This window comes from Pristiophorus japonicus, chromosome 13 (genome assembly GCF_044704955.1).
Source record: "Pristiophorus japonicus isolate sPriJap1 chromosome 13, sPriJap1.hap1, whole genome shotgun sequence".
NCBI lineage: Eukaryota > Metazoa > Chordata > Chondrichthyes > Pristiophoridae > Pristiophorus > Pristiophorus japonicus.
This window is the reverse complement of record NC_091989.1, coordinates 45,217,711-45,237,971: the sequence shown is the minus strand read 5'-3', so window position 1 is coordinate 45,237,971 and position 20,261 is coordinate 45,217,711. Positions and strand designations below refer to the sequence as shown.

Sequence of the window (20,261 nt, the reverse complement as noted above, 5' to 3'; positions counted from 1 at the left end):
TCTCACAAACATTTAATGTCTGGGAGATAACCCTTCCGGTTTAATATTGGTGGGTTATTACAAGCTTGTTGGCATTGAAATGTGTGAGGCTGTAGCTGACGCCTTTCACCCACAGCAACCCACCTTCAGTGATGATCCTTCCAATATGCTCATACAGTGTGTGTATAAATGTATAATATATATATAGTGCTTCATAAGGGATGGCTTTGTTCCAAGTACTTATGAACAATTGCAGTGTTCCTTTTCGCAGATATTGTTCTGTTAGTAGTGTATTCTACTCACCCGCTTAAACAATAGGGTAACGAATGGGATATGATACTGGGGTGTTATCAAGAATGGTATTATGGCTCAAAGGGAATTCAAAGGAATTGATGAGAAGGTGCAAGCAGCATCTGGCGGAATTGATGATTCATAACGCTGCTCTGGAGCCCTGATAAATGTGAACTTCAGCCTGGCACAGTCTTTGAGAATTGCTCAGAGACGAGGTGAAAAGCATGCTCTTGTCATTCCTCAGCGACGACGATGTCACACTGCAAATTTAGCTTGTACATATAAGGCACGTGTGTAAACAATTTTCCTTCATGGCTCAAAACTCTTTGGTATACTGTGGAAGGACTTCTTCCAGCCCATATTAGAGTCTGAAGCTGTGAGGTGAATTTGTGGCAAAAAGGAGAAATTTTTGCAGGGAAGGAAAGTACCCTCAAGGAGTCCGGCTGATGATATGTTTCTTTGCCAAAGCGCCACACATTAATACCTGAATTAAGCAGTTGGTGTTCAGTCAACATGGTATGTAGCAGTGGATTTAGACACTTAGAACATCAAGCTGTCTAGCATAGGTCTTTCAACCACCTCAAACAGCTGATGGGGAGCTTCTAAGTTGTGGGATAGAAACATAGAAAATAGGTGCAGGAGTAGGCCATTCGGTCCTTCGAGCCTGCACCGCCATTCAATGAGTTCATGGCTGAACATGCAACTTCAGTACCCCATTCCTGCTTTCTCGCCATACCCCTTGATCCCCCTAGTAGTAAGGACTACATCTAACTCCTTTTTGAATATATTTAGTGCCAGCTGTTGAAAGGTTTGCTGAAATGTTATTATTGTAGGTTAATCACAAAGCATGCTATTGCAACAGCATGATAGAACTGTTGAGATTAGTCAAATGCTGATGCTACTCATTCAAGGGAAGTGATGTTACTGCAAACATTGCTCAAGACCATGAACCATTCAAATAGATATGTAGGCACACTAAGCTGTTGGGTTCCAATGTTTTGCATTCAGAGAAAGCATTTTCACAGGCACATGTTTTTTACTGAACGTTGCTGACCCTAATTGATGAAATTTTAGCCTTCTCGTATTGACCCACTTACTGTATGAGTACCACACTGCTTTGGTATTGATTTTATTTTTCATAACGCTACTCTTTCCTAACTTCCTACATGCCAGTAAGAGGGAAGTCCTTGTTCAACAGGGTTTCTGTCCCTGGGTGATTCTCACATCAAGTAATCACTCAGGTCACCAGGAAGATAGAAATAAACACACAGGCATGATCTTGTTTATGATGTGTAATGGCCGATTTTTATAGCAGCACTCTCAGAACCTTTCCCTTTCTGTTCTTCCTTGTTAGAAGAATGTATTGATTGAGGATAGTGTGCCACCCATTCCTCTGAGCCCAGCTTCTGATTATCTCTTATTTGGTAAATTGGGATGAATCTCATGTTGACTTTTAGCATAAGATTGTCTTATTTTATGGAAGCCTCCCTGAGACAACTTAAGTTACTCTTGATTGTTGTTCAAATTAGGAATTTCTATAACTAAATGTCATCTTGTTGGTGTTTTATGATGCACCACAGCTGCACCGTTGTTGTGTCTGCCTTGTTATGTAGTGGTTATGTTACTGGATTAATAATCAGCAGAGCTGAATAATCCCACCTCAGCAATCTGAATTTGGTTTCTAAAATGATCTGGAAATAAAAAGCTGATACCAGTCGGCATGAAGCTTCTGGACTGTTGTAAAAATCTAACTGGTTCACTGATGTCTTTTAGGCAACCTGCTGTCCTTGCCCAATCTGCTCTATACATGTCTCCGGTCCCCGCCAACGTGATTGACTCTTAATTGCCTTCTGAATTGGCTGAGCAAACCACCCAGATGTATCAAAACCGTTACAAAGAATACCTCATGGACTGCAGCAGTTCAAGAAGGCCTGTCACTACCGTCCCAAAGGCAACTAGGGATCGGCAATAAATAAATACTGGCCTTACTAGTTATGCCCATATCCCCAGAACAATTTTTAAATAATGAGACATTTTGAAGACATCCTGGTAGATGAATTGGTTTGCGCCAGTTTTCGGGTGTGAACTAGAGACACACACGATGCTGCAGCCAGAAGTGGCCGGCCAGTGGTCCTTGGGCCTCATATTAATTATCCCGGTGAGCTGTCGGCACTGGCCACGCCTCCAGGGGTAGTTCGGCCATACCGAGAGATCTCATTTCAGGCCACCTGCCTCACTGGCAGTGATCCTTGGATCAGTGCTGGGGGGAGATGGGGTGGTGCTCGTGGGCTGGCAGTGTTTACAGGAACTTTACTATAAACTAAATGTGGTCAAATAATGGTCTGTGAAAGGTAGTTCATAGCCTCCTAAAATATGAAGATGAAGCAAAGCAGAAAATGAAAAGCATTTATAATACTTTCAGACATAACTGATTAAAAATCAGTTGAATGCTTATATTGCTTTGACATGTGTACATAAAGGAAACAGACTTGAAATATTCAAATTTGAAATCCAACTGCTTTTGAAATAATGGCTGTGAATAAAGCCTATTTAATGAAGTATGATATTTTCTTCTACTCTCGCTGGTATAATGAAAGATCCAAAATTACCATCATTTGCATGTTTAATGCATTAAATCAAAATGAACAGCCTTCTAATAATGAGTTGGCTGGTAGCAATTGGCCTTGCGATCGGTGCTTGTAGGTAAAAAGGATTTGTTTAGCATTGAAGTAGCAAGCTAAATGCACATTTCCACCAGTGTTGTGTGCCTGATGATTTATGAAGGCTATATGTCCAATGGCACATTTTTGTACAAGGTGTAAATTAACAATTGCCGGATTGGTTCAGTTGGTAGCACGTTCATCCCAGGGTTAGAAGATTGTAGGTTTGTGTCCCAGGCTGGGTTTTGTGCTCATTATCTAAGCTGTCACACCAGCACGTTACTGAGGGAGTGCTGAATTGTCAGAATGTCATCTTTTCTATGGGACATTAAACTGAAGTCCCATCAAGTGGACATTAAATATCCCATAGCTATCAAATAACAGAAAAAGGAATTTTAAAAGATTGGGAAATAACTCTCACATGCAATACCACCACATGCAATAAAATGTACAAGGATCAACTCGGGCACTTTATAACATATTGCATCATGCATAAGCCTCACAGATATACATGTCTTAGAGGCAGTGCAATGAAGGTTCACGAGATTGATCCCTGACATGAGAGGGTTGTACTATGAGGAGATATTGAGTAGATTGAACCTATACTCTCTGGAGTTTAGAAGACTGAGAGGTGATCTCACTGAAACATAAAAGATTCACAGATTAAGAATATAAGATTATAAGAATTAGGAGTAGGAATAGGCCATACGGTCCTTCAAGCCTGCTCTGCCATTCAATAAGATCATGACTGATCTTCGATCTCAACTCCACTTCCCCCACCCCCCATATCCCCTGATTCACCTAGAGTCTAAAAATCTTATCTATTTCAGCTTTGAATATACTCAGTGATTCAGCATCCACCACCCTTTGGGGTAGAGAATTTCAAAGATTCACAATTCTCTGCGTGAAGACATTCCTCCTCATCTCAGTCTGAAATAGCTGACCCTCTTATCCTGAGACTGTGCCCCCTAGTTCTAGACTCTCCAGTCAGGGGAAACAACCTCTCAGCATCTACCCTGTCAATCCCCTTCAGAATCTTTTATGTTTCAGTGAGATCACCTCTCAGTCTTCTAAACTCCAGAGAGTTTAGGTTCAATCTACTCAATCTCTCCTCATAGTACAACCCTCTCATGCCAGGGATCAATCCAGTGAACCTTCATTGCACTGCCTCTAAGACATGTATATCGTTTTTCAAATAAGGAGACCAAAACTGTGCACAGTACTCCAGGTGTGGTCTCACCAAGGCCTTGTACAATTATAGTTAGGCTTCCTTACTCTAGTACTCCAACCTTCTTGCAATAAAGGCCAACATGCCATTTGCCTTCCTAATTACTTGCTGTACCTGCATGCTAACTTCTTGTGTTTCCTGTATATGGATACCTAAATCTCTCTGACCACTAACATTTAATAGTTTCTCACCATTTAAAAAATATTCTATGTTTCTCTTCCTACAAAAGTGAATAACCTCACATTTTCTCACATTATATTCCACCTTATTGTCCACTCACGTAACCTGTCTATATCCCTTTGCAGGCTCTTTGTGTCCTCACAGCTTCCTTACTGAGGACTGCTGCAGAGGATGCAGACAGACCAGCATTGTTCCACATATCATTTAAGAACATAAGATACAGGAGCAGGAGTAGGTCCTATGTCCCCTCAAGCCTGCTCCGCCATTCAATAAGATCTTGGACGAACTTCTACATCAACTCCCCTTTTGGTCCATTCCTTAAAACACATTCCCTGTCTGCCGGTCCTGTTCCCCAGGCGCGAGGATTTTTTGAGACATGTAGACTATTATTGCTCGTCCGAAGAAGATGCATTCCCTTGCGTTGGAGAAAGCCTACCTCTCTCCTGCCATGCACATCTGATTAAGCACCTATAAGAAGCATATGCCATCAGAGTGTGTCATGTAAGGTCTCCCCCAGAACTGGGGAAGTAGCAAGAAGTCTGGATCGCCTTTCACAAGTCCCCTCGCACAAACCAATTAACACATTTCTGTAAGAGGAGGGGTAGAGTCATGCCAGACAAACAATAGGAGCCCATCACTATCTGCTCCCAACTACATCAAAAAAGTGACCAAACCAGCAACGCCCCTACATCTTGAAGTGAATTAAATGACTTTACAAATATGTTCAACTATATCATCAATGTGCCTTCCTGTGAATGCTATGTTAAGAATATACTCCCTCAATATGAAAACCTGTGTTTGATTCACACTTTAAAAAAATGACGAGCATATAAACAGATGAAAATGATGTGCAGGGAAAGAACATGTCCTAAATCGTGATGATGCAACTGAGCATTATGACCCGCAGTGTCTCATGATCCTCAACATTCCTCCTTCAATCACTACTATCTGAAAACAGATGAACTAGTTATTCATCTCATGTTGGTTTGTAGGATGTTGATGCTATCGATGGCTGTTGTGTTTGCTGATATAACCAGACTCAGCGCACTTCAAAGCAATTCATTGCATAGAATGAGGTCACATTGAAGCCTCCTCTTTTCCAAACAGAACAGCTGTATAAATCCAAGTATTATTTTCTTATTAACATGTGCATTCGCCAATGCAACATTTTCAGTACATTACAAAGCACAATTGTTGTTTATGTGATCATTTGTTTTCTTGCAAGGAAACAAAATAGGATGTGAGCAAATCCAGTTGCAGTGTTTTATGTGGTTTGTCCTGATTGACATACGTATGTGCCGTCTTATAAAGCAGTTTGAATTCAAAATCATGCAAGACCAAATAACAGGAGATTATTAGCAGGATTTCCAAATGATTTTACTATTTATCAGGAAATATATTATGAGGAAAGTGAGCTACATTAAACTGAGCTATCTCAACATAAAATGTGTTTTGACCTTGGCAGGTCCAGCTCTGTACAGCTCAATACACTTCATATAAAGTAAGCTTATCTGTATAGAGATAGAGTTGCATTAGTTGCTAGGAGAGAGAATGCATAGAGCATACTGTCAGAGCAGGTGAAGAGGAGAGCAAGGGAAAGGAAACAACTCAGCAACTGACACATTTTCTTAAATTCCTGGGTTCCATTGATCCATTAGTTTTTGAACTATATCTATGTGACTGCCGATACAAGAGCATAGACAGTTGTGTTTATAGTGCGCACTCTGCATGGGAGACTTTTGATAGGAAATATGTGCTGTTTGAAGTCTTTGTAATACTAACTTTTGAAAAAAACAATACTGGCTCCTACATTCGTAAAACAGTTTTTATCCTTCTTGGATAGCAGGTATTTTCCATGCAGTGTAACACATTTACAGTACTGCGATACATGCAGAAGCCAACGGATGGCAGTCTGTAGCTTTGTCTGATTGGTGGCGGATACATAGGAATCTGAATCATTTACCCAACCCATACTTTAAGCCTCAAGTTTTTTAATCCTCTCCACTTGTTAGTGCTTTTATTGTGAATTCGATGTTAAAAAGTACTGCCACAGGTGCAGTTCATGATTGGATAATGTGTACGCTTAGATTTATAGACAAAGTCTATTCAATTATGTCACAAATAATGTGTTTTATAGATTAACCAATTCCTTTGGTGGAACCATTAAAAGTAGAAAAATCTAAAGCTAGTCTTGCCACAAGCTTGTTGTGTTCCTAGCATTGATTTGAATCCAGCTCTCTGAAGTATTGCTATTAAAAGTGGCTGGTTTATGTTGGTATAGATCCTGGCACAATCAGGCTGGCAGCATTTATTGATATTGCCAGTACTGATGAACACTTTATTGTCTTTCAGTTCTTTCACAAACCCACTCAACACTGTGAATCCAAAAGAAAGGCTTGGATTTATATAGCGCCTTTCATGACCACCGGACGTTCCAAAGCGCTTTACAGCCAAAGGAAGTGTAGTCACTGTGGTATTGTAGGAACTATAGCAGCCAATTTGCACACAACAAGCTCCCATAAACAGCAATGTAATAATGACCAGATAATCTGTTTTTAGTGATATTGATTGAGGAATAAATATTGGCCAGGACACCATGCTTAACTCCCCTGCTCTTCTTCGAAATAGTGCCATAGGATCTTTTACGTCCACCTGAGAGAGCAGACAGGTCCTTGGTTTAACATCTCATCTGAAAGACGGCACCTCCAACAGTGCAGCATTCCTTCAGCACAGCACTGGACAGTTAGGCTAGATTTTTGTGCTCAAGTCTCTGAAGTGGGACTTGAACCCACAGCCTTCTGATTTAGTGGCAAGAGTGCTATCAACTGAGCCATGGCTGATCCAGGTGACTCGAGCACCACCAGCTGCAGTTAGTGAATATTAGGAAGATTTTTTTTGAAAAATGTAAGTAAAATTATAACAAGATTATAATTTTGTTTTGTATTCTCGATTATTCAATTCATCCTATTGAATAGTGGAGCATTAAAAACAAAATTATAATCTTGTTTTCAGATTTCAACATTGTAATAAGGTCAGACTGTTAATTAAATGTAATTATTGCTCTTTAAACATTAGACTCAAAAATCATGGGCATAATTTTTACCATTGCATTTGTGTTTTGCTAGTAACTACATTCCAGTGAAATTCTGTAGTTCTTCATCACCTTACTTCCTATCTGGAGATGGCAGCTCAGGCAATATGTTACCCAGTCCGTCACATTTTGGCTTGATCCCTCAGAGGAATGTGATAATGATGCTACACAAAATCCGAAAATGACATCGGGGGAGGATTATATCAAAAATAACACTTTCTTTTTGTCTGTTTTTTAGTATATAAACGGTATGTCGGCTTGTACGTCCTCTTTGCCTGTCACACTTTCAGACCCACTCCCATTCTGAAGCTGGTTTTCAGCACTACACGATTATACTGCATTTGCTGACAGTAATCATAATTGTAGTTGGAAAATATATGTACATAGCGCTAAAAGCTGGCTACGCTAAGAGCAGGCCTCAAGGACAGGGCATTGGCCACAGGCAAGGCAATCTGTCTAGGAACACGGTGGAGAAGGGATAACTGGCTCAGGGAGGGTTGGAGTTGTAATTATTGGTACACCTCGCCCAGTGCTGTCAGATGAAGGGACTTCTCCTCCCATTGCACCAGACCCCAAATCCCCTTGTGCACCTCGACTCTGCGAGGCCCCTTCTTTAATGCCACCAATCCTTTGAACCCTCCCCAGTGTTGCTATACCCCTGATACCCCTTCAAAATCTGGGACCTCCCCTATGCTACCAGATCCCAGAATCTTGCCACAGCCCTCAGTTGTGCCAGATCCTGGTATCTTCCCATTACTCTCCAGCGCTGTCACAACCCAGGCACCCCTTCTCTCTGCTGCCAAACCCTGGTAATTCCTCCCAAATGCTATCACATCTCGGGGCACAAACCTACAATAGTGCCAGAAACTAAACTCTTCACGGATAGTACTGTCAGAATCTATGACTCCTTCCTTGGCGATTCCAGATGCTGAGACCCCTTATTCCATTAATTTTACAAGCGTGGAGTCTCATTCCCTCAGAATAAAATTACTGTTGGAGATATAAGAAAATGATCTTTTTACTTTTTCTGTCTTTTATCTCTCCCCCTTAATCCGCTCTGTATTTCCAGATCTTTATTTCACTTTTTGTACATCATTTAAATCTAATTTATATTTCCTGCTTTATACTTCCAGGTTTGGAATATACGTGTCTCAGTGAGGATTCTTCACTTTGATTGGTTGAAGAACCTCACTGTTGCTTTTCTTGTTCATGCACACCACAGATCCCCTGTAGAGGGAGCCATGCTGGAAAAGTTGCAGGATTAGTGGAAATCTCCACTGACAATCCACAAAAAGTCCGTGGGCAGCTGTCAGTGAGGTGAATGGCGAGTGCCATTCTGTTGCTGCTGAGAGCAAAATCTGGGCCATCCTCTATCTCACAATAAGCAACACCAAGGGAGGTCTTCCAATAGATAGACTTATTTTTGTGTCTCCACTTTGGGCAACATTTTGCCTGTGTGCAAATTTATTTATCTGTCACATGCGCATTTGACAGCTGAAATTTCATTTTCATAAGTCTGCAACAAATTACAACAGACAATACACAGATTGACAATGTACCAACTAAAATGAGAAAACTGGGAATGAAAATTACTAATTAAGATCTGCTGAGCATGTAAAGGAACAAATCAACAAAAGAGATGTGAAGTGGAGCCAATAAAATTACTGTAAATATTTATTTGTAAAAGCTTAGCCATTGTAAGCAGAACATTTAATGCTAAAATTAAATTTTCTAACAATGTGCCTCTAAAATCATCCATTTTGTTTTCGAATCACTTCTTAAATTTTTAGACTTGGTGACCTCTTTGTTTCTCAGATGCCTGAGGCTAGAGTTTTCTTTTTTGGAACTTTCTGGCCCACTTTCTCCTTTGATTGTGGCTTATTGCCCTGTGTGGTTCCCGACTCCACAATCTGAACCTGCACCGTTTTGGGATGTTTTATATTTGAACACCTCTGCAGTCTCTTATTTTTAAGCCTTCTGGCAGATTTTTATGTTCTTCTTCGGTGGACACAATAGAATTTTATTCTCATTCAAGTTAGGATGATTGGGAATCTTGTAATTATTTTTAGAGGTTGTAGCACCACCTGTGGAGGAAGCAATATTAGCAGGCATTACTGTTACAACATTACACATTGATTTTAGTGGAGTGGTGGTATGACAGTGTTACAGACTCAAGGAATTTTATATATTATTAGGTGCATGATGGATCTGTCCAGAGTTGCCTGATCTGTTATGTACAACCCCAGACTCCAAAACCTTCCAGTGCATAATTGTGTCCTATCTTATGTAAGGCCAGTTTCCTGTTTGCTGTTTCAATGTTGGATCATTTTCTTTGGTTTGGTTCATACTTTTCTTTGTTTTCCAAAGTCTATCTTTATTAAATGCATTTTTGATTTTTCATAACATCCCTTCTAACCTTCTTTACAAATTCTTGCAAATCTGATGTGCATCCATGATCACTTCCACTCCCATCATTGTGCGTCAGCATAATCTCTTTGTCAAACTCACCATGAGCAATGTTAGACAGATCAAGGAGGTCACTAATGATCAATTCAAACAACAGAGAAAAAGCTATCTAGTTCTACAGACTGACAGGGTTCTCACTGTTGCAAGGAGCAAGTGACAGACTACAAGTGGTACGCAAAGCCTCATATGTCAACATTACCCAATTTTATGAATAGGAAAAGCTTTCATTCTATTAATGCCCAGTCAGTGTGTAACACTAATTGCCTTATCCTGTATGTTAGTGCCAGATACTCAGTAAGCTGCAGTGATGCTTTCATTATGTGACAATTCACCATGTATCTGCCAACCTACAATTCATAATGCCTCTTCACGTGAGCTCGGGGTTTTCATTGCTGCTTGCTCCTCCCCCGACTGTATTTCTTTGACACTGGTAGTAAACAATCTTTTTTTCTGGAGAGAGATTTGCCAATGTTAAGGCTATGAGCGGCATTGACACCTCCTGCATCCCAAGATGCCAAGATGTGGAGCTGCATTGTCCCCTTAAATCAAGTGTCCTTGAAGACTAGCAGTAGACTTTCTGATAAACAATGTGAGTTGGCAGAGTGATTTTGAGTAGAAAAGGTGATTGAATGCTTACTGAGGTTGACCTATACAGAAGCAAGTTCCCCTGACACCCAGACACTGCGTGAAAAGGTTTATGAGGGGTAGAGAATGTGTATTGGCGAGAGTGCTTAGACTTCCCATTGTTAACCTTGTGAGGTTCTTGAACATCTTCCTTTGCAGCAGTTCTTGTGGTGGTGGAAGTAGCACTGAGCACCTCTGGCCACCTCTCTCTGTACAGCCTGCACCGGGGACTTTCTGCCCTCAGTGCTGAACAGACTTGCTTTAATGGCCCTGGTTTCTGCTAAAAGGATCTCCAGAGATGCATCTGAGAATCTTGGAGCACTTGTAGCTGCTTTCATCCCTCCAGGTTGCTGCTGCTTCAGACAGTCTTACAGAAAAATGATGCTCCCCTTTAACTGGCTGCAACCCGCTAAAGACTGCACCATAAGTTGTATTTCTCTTCCTTCTATCGGGAGCAATTTTCCTTGTCTAAACTCCCTCTACATTGCAAATGAAGGCCCTGGAAGGAAATTGGAGTGAGTTAGTGGCAGTATTGCGTAGTCAGAGATATTGTTCCATCGCTACCACACCAGTGGGAGTGAAATCCTAATACGAAAAAAATAAGGAAGACTTGCACGTATATAGTGCCTTTCATGACCACCGGATGCCTCAAAGTGCTTTACAGCCAATGATGTACCTTTTTGGAGTGTAGTCACTGTTGTGATATAGCAAGTGGCAGCCTCTTGCTCACAGCAAGCTCTGACAAACAGCAATGTGATAAGGACCAGATCATTTGTTTTTTTTTTGTTATAGAAGAAACTATAACATGGAAACATAGAAACTTACAGCACAGAAGGAGGCCATTCGACCCATCGTGCCTGTGTTCTTGGAAAGAGCAGTCGAGCTTGGTCCCACATCCCTGTTTCTTGTCCATAACTTATCCTCAAATACCTGCCCAACTCCCTTTTAAAATTATTTATGGAATCAGCTTCCACCACCTTTTCAAGTAACAGTGTTCAAGATCTCGACAACTCTCGAGTGGAAAAAATGTCTCCTCTCTCGATCGTTTGCCAATGATTTTGAATCTATGATCTCTGGTTATTGATCCACTTGCCAGAGGGAATAGTTTTTCTCGATCTACTCTATCAAAACCTCTCATCACCTTGAAAACCTCTTTTTGGTCACCTCTTACCCTTCTCTGTTCCAAGGAAAACGGTCCTAACTTTTCCAAGCTCTCCTCATAACTGAAGTCCCTCATCCCTGGTAACATCAGTAAACTCCTCTGTACCCTTTCTAAGGCCTTTATATATCTTACATAAGAACATGCTGATTGAGGGATAAATGTTGACCAGGACCCTGGGGATAACTCTTTTACATCCACCCGAGAGAGCAGACGGGGTCTCATCCGAAAGACGGCACCTCCCACAGTTCAGCGCTCCCTCAGCACCGCACTGGAATGTCAGCCTAGATTTTTGTGCTCAAGTCCCTGGAGTGGGATCAAGTCCCTGGAGTGGGACTTGAACCCACAACCTTCTGACTCAGAGGCGAGAGTTCTACCCTCTGAGTCACAGCTGACATAGAAAAATGTAACTGTAAACAAATCACAGCAGATCCATTAGTGTAAGTATTTTTATTAAACGTTTGTGGTCATCACGATGTGGATATTAGTGCTGGAAAATTAAATTCTACCCATTTCACCCAGTGCCAGCATCAAGTGTGTTTATATAAATATGTGCGGAAAATCAACTCCACTTATTGTCAAGATTTTCAATTTAAATTAAGATGTTACAGAAGGAAGTGATATACATTTGGTCAGTTTGAACCTAGTTCCTGATGGGCACGGCTCCACAGCACAAACAGCCAAGAATCTGGCACTGATTTTGCAGTCTCCCTTGGGTTGCCATAAGGAGGATTGGTATGGTGGAATATGCTAGCGCCATTCTGGTTCTCTTCTGAGGTTGCAATTAAGGGACATTGATGGGCCTGTGTTGAGAACGGTTCACGCTACGTTTACAAAGGTCTAATAGCAGATCCCGCACTCATCTTCTCCGTCTTAAAAACTACATGGAATAAAAGTTCACAAGGGTAGAAAGTGATATGAGTGGAGGAAAAAAATCAAAAGATGACTGGCCCTAAACAACATATTGTATGTATCTTTCCAGATCTGACCATCTGATTTGGATGTCCTTTCAAAATAAATGATCTGGGATATGTATTTGAGCATAATTGTAACATTCAGAGGAATAATATATATCCTCCTTTCTTTTTCAGCACGAATTGTAAAGACTAGACAATGGTGTGAAATGCTTCCATGTTTGGAAGGAGAAGGCTGCAATTTGTTAATGAATAAATCAGGCTGGACCTGCACACAGCCAGGTGGGCGAATAAAGACAACTACGGTAAGCCGGGGATCCAATTAACAGCCTAATTAAGTCTGTGACTTTATATAATGGCCGTTCAATGTAGGTTTAATCAACTCCATGCTAAAAGGTAAAACAACATCAAACATGGCAGGTTGAAAATAAACTGTTTGAATTGGTACAATATTATTGCAAATAACTCTTAGAATGTAACTTCGAACCACATGTAAACTGATAATATTGGACACTGTTTATTGTCCCCTCCACCAAAACAAGAAGCCTACTCAAGAATATTGTTACAAAGAACTGTAAATATTAAAAAGATTCCTAATTTATGTTATAATTGTTTGTAAAAGTGTATTATTTAAAATGCACGAGTATTATTATATCTGACTTTGCAAAAAAGGGAGCTAATACCAACATAGTTGACAACTAGAAATAACTGAATTAAATTTTCTGGATTGTATTAAGTATCGGCATGATTTTGATTGGCAATCTGTAATATAACTGTGCTCTAGCCTCACGTTGCAGTGTTTTTTTTAGATTCTGATTACTTACACCTCACTAATAATCGCTTGAATGTTTGAGCTGCCTAAAGAATTTTCCATTACCAGGAACTATTTATAGTCTGACTGGAAGAAAAAGTCATGCATTGTTTCATCTAATGTGCATTTATTTGCCTTTCCACATTAGTGTATTGAGTAGGAAGACGAGACACAGCACCGATTACTTATCTAAATATATGCAGCTCGTTACTGAGAATCTGAATCAGTTAATGTGTTCGCAAACTGTCAAGAATGAATCATCAGTATTTATATCAACCACCAGTCATTCGGAGTTTGTATTAAGCATATTGGGCTGGAACAGGCAAACTAACAGCGAACTTCAAGATGTAGTGATTGCACATCTAGACACGCAAATCCTGAAGTTGCGGTCAGTCATACACTGCTCCATCACTGGCTGCACTGAGCTTGTATCCCAGCCTCCCGTCCAGGGCTGGAAGTTTGGGTGCAATCCAAAATGAGAGGTAACTGATGTTGTGAGTTTCCAACCTCTTTTATCCTTTGCTTTGCACCTCAGAGGAAAATCCCCTCTTATGGAGCAGCTCACAAATTCAACCGAAGAATTCCCTCAATTTAAAATTGCAAGCATCTGTAAATTACTTACGTTTTGTTACACCATACTCATTTGGAGCAATGCAACTTTTTGGGGATATAACGTAGAGTCTGTACTATCAGTACGAGACCAATCTAGGAGTATCCAAATGGCAGTATTTAAATGCATGACAATGATATTAATAAAAAAATAAAGATCGAGGTTTGCCAACATAAATCAGTTAGCATGACTATCACCGAAATCCAAACTATCCAGTCACGGGAGGTTTACCCATTGACCCACATTGACCTCAGGATGCTCGGGTCACTGTCTTTTCAGTCATTTTGCAATAATCAACATGGTATAATTTAAATAACATTGCTATTGTGATAATATGAAACACTTAAGAAATATCAGCACCAAAATTCTTTGAAATTCCGTTGCCCTTCCACGATATCTTCAATGCAAAACCTGTGAAAGCCCAGGAAAACAGCATTTTACCGGATGGTGGAGCTGGGAACAGGGACTCTCTAAGTTGGATGTTCCCATCCCTCTAGTTCCATTGGGATCCAGAATTTATATGACTCCTGGTATTCCAAGTGAATGGAAGCATATTTGCTTCCACAGAAGCATAACTGAGTCAGGAATTTATGCCAGGCAAACAGCCTACAACCCTGAAGAGTGCTATTTTTTTTAACATTGCCTTATTAATCAACCCTTAGCTCAGGGGAGGGAGAGAAATAAGGTCAGGATCAAGAAATGCCCAAAGGGCAGCAAGTGGACGAATTTCCATGGACATGGGCATTTGGGTACCAGAGATGCTCCCTAGTTAGTGCCTGCCCCATGCGAATGACCTGCCCTCATACTGACCCCACAAATTCCAATGGGATCAGCACTGTAGGTCATTATCAGAGAACCGGGGGAATTTCTGGGCCATTATTTTCTACACAAGTATTGATTCACATGGTTGTAGCATTTAAATACAGACAAAAGATTTGTACTAAGTACACAAACAAGATGTTGCCATGGGAATACACACAGCTGACAATTTGTGATAGATGGGAATTCTATTTCTGGTACTGAAACGTTGACTTCTTTGAGACCAAGGATTTTAATTAAAGAAAAACTCAATGGGAACCTTGACTATACCTCTGATTGAAAGGATGAAAATGTTATTCCCCGACTACATAATAAGGCAAATCAATGATGATGTGACATATATTGTATTTCCGGCATTTTCTCATTACTACCACAGTAACACTGGACATAGCATACCCTTGTATACAAGGCGTCCAATAGTCAGACGATTGATTGCCAGTTCCACATTGCTTTATGATAGCATCTTGATAAGTAGCAGATTATTTTTGTCTGGGAGACTACACAGACCATTTAAACTGCTTCAAGCACCGGATTCTTGCGAGCAGCAGCCATGTCCCACAACTCCTCAGTGATGAGCTCCCAAGCATAAATAGTACTATTGCCAGAAGCCTGCTGAAAATACTTAAATTGGGACTGATTGTGGAAAATTCTCCAGGGAAAATACCATCTACTTCAGGCGGGCAGAAAATCCACCCTGCCACGTTTCCACCTGCCATTGCAGAAAATCTATGCCACTAATGGCCAAAACAAAACATGTATGCCAAAGCAGACCAACTACATAGATATAATGAGAGCACCACTGTAAATACAATGTTAGATTCACACTGTCCTAAATGAGTAGTCGAATCACACTATCTGAACAGAATAAATGAAATGAGAGACTCATGCCATCTAAATGGAATGGGAGAATTTACTGTGTAAATATAATGGTAGAATCATACCACAACTGCACTATAAATGGGATGGGAGAATCACATGACACTAACAGTATAAATAGTGCCTGTTGTGCTTGTTTTATTCCACATGAGACTAACTGACACAAATATATTTGTAACTTTGTTTTCTGGGATTTCAGGCTCCCATGGAATAAAACCTTTCAAATGTGTTTTCAGCTGGTACTTTCTACCAATATAATGCCTCCTGTTTCACCATCTAAAATTTGTTTGTCTAATTTGTTAGCTTGTTGAGCATTAAAACTCTCTCTCAGCTTTTAACACGCTAGCACCATTTATTCCACATTATATCTAAAAAAAAAGTCTTCTTGATGAATATTAAATCTGGGATCATAGAATCTCTCACCAAAGAAAATGCCACAAATTATATTAGCCTTAGGAAATATATTGGGTTCCAATTTAAATAGGTACGGGTATCAAAGATACTGTCACAAGTGTCATAATACATCACACATCTGATATTTGTTTGGCAGTTTTGTTGCAGAAGGGAAGGGATGTTTAGGGAAAATATTTTCTCTTCAAAGTGGTCTCCCAGTTCTGTCTTAAATAAGCATACTCTATATGGGTTTCTTGGACTGAATAGCCTCAATTTTCAAGTCCTTATGGATACTGAAATGTTCTACCTGAGCTTTTTTCCTCAACTGTTATACTGTCGATCATGTCATGGTTCATCCTGGAGTAATTTTATTGGGAGCTTAGGCTGGCAATTTTATAGTAAAATATTGACAAAGAAATTTCACAAAGGCTGTAAGATTTGCAGTTGGCATCTTTTACTCCATGCTTCTGCACTCAGTACATGACACTGCAGCCAGCCATTCAAGACCAGAGATGTCATTTAAAGTTCCAGGCAGGCAGAGCCCTGCTAACATTGCTTGGCTCCTGCCTCACTGGATCTCTCACTGCCCAGTTTAAGAGAGAGTTCTGCGTGTGCCTGGATAAATGCACTGAGCTGTCTCCCACAACTTCGAAATCTCAATGTTTGGAGATTATCTCGGAGAATCCCCATTCTCTAAACATTTCAATTAAGATCAAGTAGGTTTACAAAGTGTTCAAAGGGTTCTATTTTGCAAACCAGAATTGACAGAACACTAGTTTTACATTCAATATATAACCCAAGTAAAGCAGTGTGAGAGTGCCCCTTATGCGGTCTCATGCCACTTTGCTCTGGAGTCAGGTTAGATCCTGATTCTGGATTTGCGTGCCAATTTAGCAGCAGTGAGATGATGAAATCACTTTGCTCCAAGGTTAAACTTGCAGTGTCAGTGCTTGCTTTAGATTCAATTTCCCTTAACCATTACGCATACCTGAATCAAGACATTCTTAAAGCTCTAGTTAAACATGATGGACAACGGTGTGCTTCAGATTAACCTAGGACTGATCCAGAGCCACCAAACTACAGAAAGCCCTGGACCAGCTAAGTAGCAGCTGTATCCGGTTGTTTTTTTTTTCTTGGGTCATTGCAGTTCTTCATGGGCCTTCAGGCCAGTTCAAAGTTCCAGCTCCCCTTAAAATCTGTTAAGTTACCCCTGGATACTCGTATGCTGTCTCTTCAACGGCCGCAAACAACGACATCAGTGGTTTGTCAGGAACACGCTCCCTGTTCCAGCCCGCCCTCTGACAGCAATCTTCCGTTGATGGGGCTTGGTAATCCTGCCCTGCGAGGTTCCCAGTCAAATATCAGGAAGCCAGTCTGATGATGTAATCTGATGACATGTCATCAGCCGGTTTCCTTAAAGGGACCATGGCTGTAAGTGTTCTACGGCATTGAGCTGCTACAAACACAGACAAGCACTGCACAGAGGTGCACAGCTGCACCCAGGCTCTCCCATGACTCCCTCCAGATGCTTATGGAGGGAATCACAGCAGGCAGGGAGGTTCTTTTTCCTTACAATGGGTAGAAGAGACCTCCCTGAGAGACCAACGCAACCTGGTTGCACATTGCACAGGAGGACACAAGTAGAGATGTCATTAGGAGGACCTGGCTGCAGTAGCGCAAACCTTTCAATGATCTCAGTAGATCAGGAAATGTTACTGCAAAGCCACACTCAACCTCATCCTGCTGTGCCACTCCTCACATCCCCATCACACTGCCTTCCCTATCCTATTCCTACACGTCCTTACTCACACCAACTTACCTTGCACCTCCCACCCATCCCTCTCTATCTACATTGTCACTTCCCCATCTCACTAGCCAGTCCTCACATTCACCCTCATCCTTGTCTAATCACACCAACTAACAACACACAAGGGTAGACACTTGGGTGTCTTAGCCAATGTTCATGTAGACTTTCTGCCAATGTGTTGTCAAACATTGAAATTTTTATTTTGGACACCTTGCCTTCTTCGACAGATTTGTGTGCACCTTTGGAAGTGGCTTAGTGAGTTGTAGTGAATGGTCAGACAAAAGGGTACCCTGCACAATGGTGATGAGTGTGAAAGGAATGGCTTGGGCATTGCAGGGATGATTTATAGTGCTGGAATGGGGTGGTGCCAACCTGGCTCCAGGGTGCACAGGTTCAAGTGAAGTAAATGTGGCTATGGTGAGGCCATCCCTGGCCTCCCGGGCAGCAATGTGGTCATGCGCTGATGTTCTGTGTCCTGTGCAGCATCAGGTTGGGGTTATTGTTGGTGATGCTGGTGTTTATGTTGGGGCTGATCGTGATGGGATGCTGAGGACCAGGGTGAGATTTTTTCAAGGGCATAGATGCTGCTGGAATAGATGGCAGGTGAGGTTGAGATGACAGAAGCGATCTGTCAATGGTGAGAGAGGTTGCTCCAAGGAGGTGACAATGAATAAAGAGTTCACTGCAAACACTTCCAACCTGCATAAAGCTTAAAGTTTCTTCCAAAACCTGAAGGCTTCAGCTTCTTACATTGGAAAGTGAACAGCTGTGAAATGGTAGCTTTTATACCACTTCTGCAGCTGTCAACTAGCCAAAACAATAGCGAGTCACTAAGAACCTGACTCCACTTACTTGGCGTGTTCCCGGAGGCACGGCAAACCTGTTTAAAAAGTTGTTAAAATTGTAAGCACCTGCTTTTAATCCTCTTAAATAGCATTAAACTACCTGTTAAGTACCTTAATGAAATGGCCTGCCACTTGGTGTCGGGTCTACAATCCACACGCCAACCTGACAGCTGAGAAACTGACATGGAGGCGGGTTCAGAGCGAGATCCTGACCCGCTGTCAATTAGGGCCATTTTGACAGCAGGCCTGCCTCCAAGCCCGTACACGCAAGGCTGGGAAGATTCCAGCCCACATGTGTTACTAGAGCAGCCAAGGAGGAAAGTGGAGATGTCTATCTTCAATGTGGGTACAAAAATCAAGCATTTTCACTAAAAGGGATTGCGTATGGGTCTACATATATTTGTTTTAAGAGACAGCTGGAGGAGTACTTTAAGCAGAGAATAATCCCCTCAAGACTTCCCTTTGCCTTTGAGTAATGATGAAGTGCTTGTACTGCATTGGGAATTGAGAATAGGCAGGTTGATTTAAAAGACAAGGCCGAAGGTTGAGTCCTTCAATCAGCCTGGAATCTTCAATTCCCCAGCAGTGTATAGGTAGAGTTCATTATTACAATTCGATCAGTTTGAGCCTGTGCCTTTTTTTTGGTCTTTTACAGCTTTTAGAAATCAAAGTTCAAACCATACCAGATAACACTATTACCACTAGCACTCCTTTATATGATACAGCATCTTGCACATTTTAGTATTGCCCAGCTAAGTTTGAATGTACGGTTTTCATTCACGAAGAACTCTGGGGTAGTTTCCACTTTGGGTGCAATTGTTAATCTCGATGCAAATTGTGCTTGAAATTGCGTTGGTTTTCCAAAGTGAAGTTACGGCTCAAACTCATTTACATAATCAGAAACGTAAAACCTTCCATGAACCAGTGCAATTGGGCAGTGTAATGGGGGATAATTGTTTTTTTTTTCCTGCATTAAAAAATATTCATTGCTGTATTAAAGAGTGGTAACCTGCTGCAGTTTTGTTAATACAGCTGAAAATGGGCTTATCACAAAAAATAGGGATTTTTAATGAGAGTGTCCAATCCATAACCTGTTAATAAGCTGATTTCAAATCACTGAAAATGACTTTAACAAACTATACTGAACCATTTATTCATTTCATTGGTTTGACCAATCAGTGTCTTTAGTAAATTCAATATTTTTAATCTGTTAAAAGCTGCCCCTGTGCCTAAATAAACCAGCTTAATTTTAAAAACCTCCTCGAAGGGCACAATTAGCAGAAACTTGGCATGCACATTATTGCGATCTGGGGGTATGGCCAGTTTTGTGGGCGGGGCCAGCTTCCAGCGCGATGTTTTTTAAAGTAATAGAAAAGATTGCGGAAACTCGATTTACACTTGATGTAATTTACGCTTAAAATTCCGGGAGCTTTTGTGCTGGTGTAGCTCATTTCAGGCGAATTGCGCCGATGAAACCAGCGCAAACTAACGAAAAATCTAGGCCTCTA

At 41.0% G+C, this 20,261-nt stretch overlaps 1 protein-coding gene across 2 annotated transcripts in view; it reads left to right on the top strand.

Annotated features, from left to right (window-relative positions):
- tafa5a (TAFA chemokine like family member 5a) overlaps positions 1-20,261 on the top strand; it is a 530,684-nt gene that overhangs the window by 379,140 nt on the left and 131,283 nt on the right. For both annotated transcript variants that reach the window (XM_070896641.1, XM_070896640.1), the window contains exon 3: positions 12,770-12,897. In XM_070896641.1, coding sequence (XP_070752742.1) covers positions 12,770-12,897 — 128 coding nt within the window. The remainder of the gene's footprint in view (positions 1-12,769; positions 12,898-20,261) is intronic.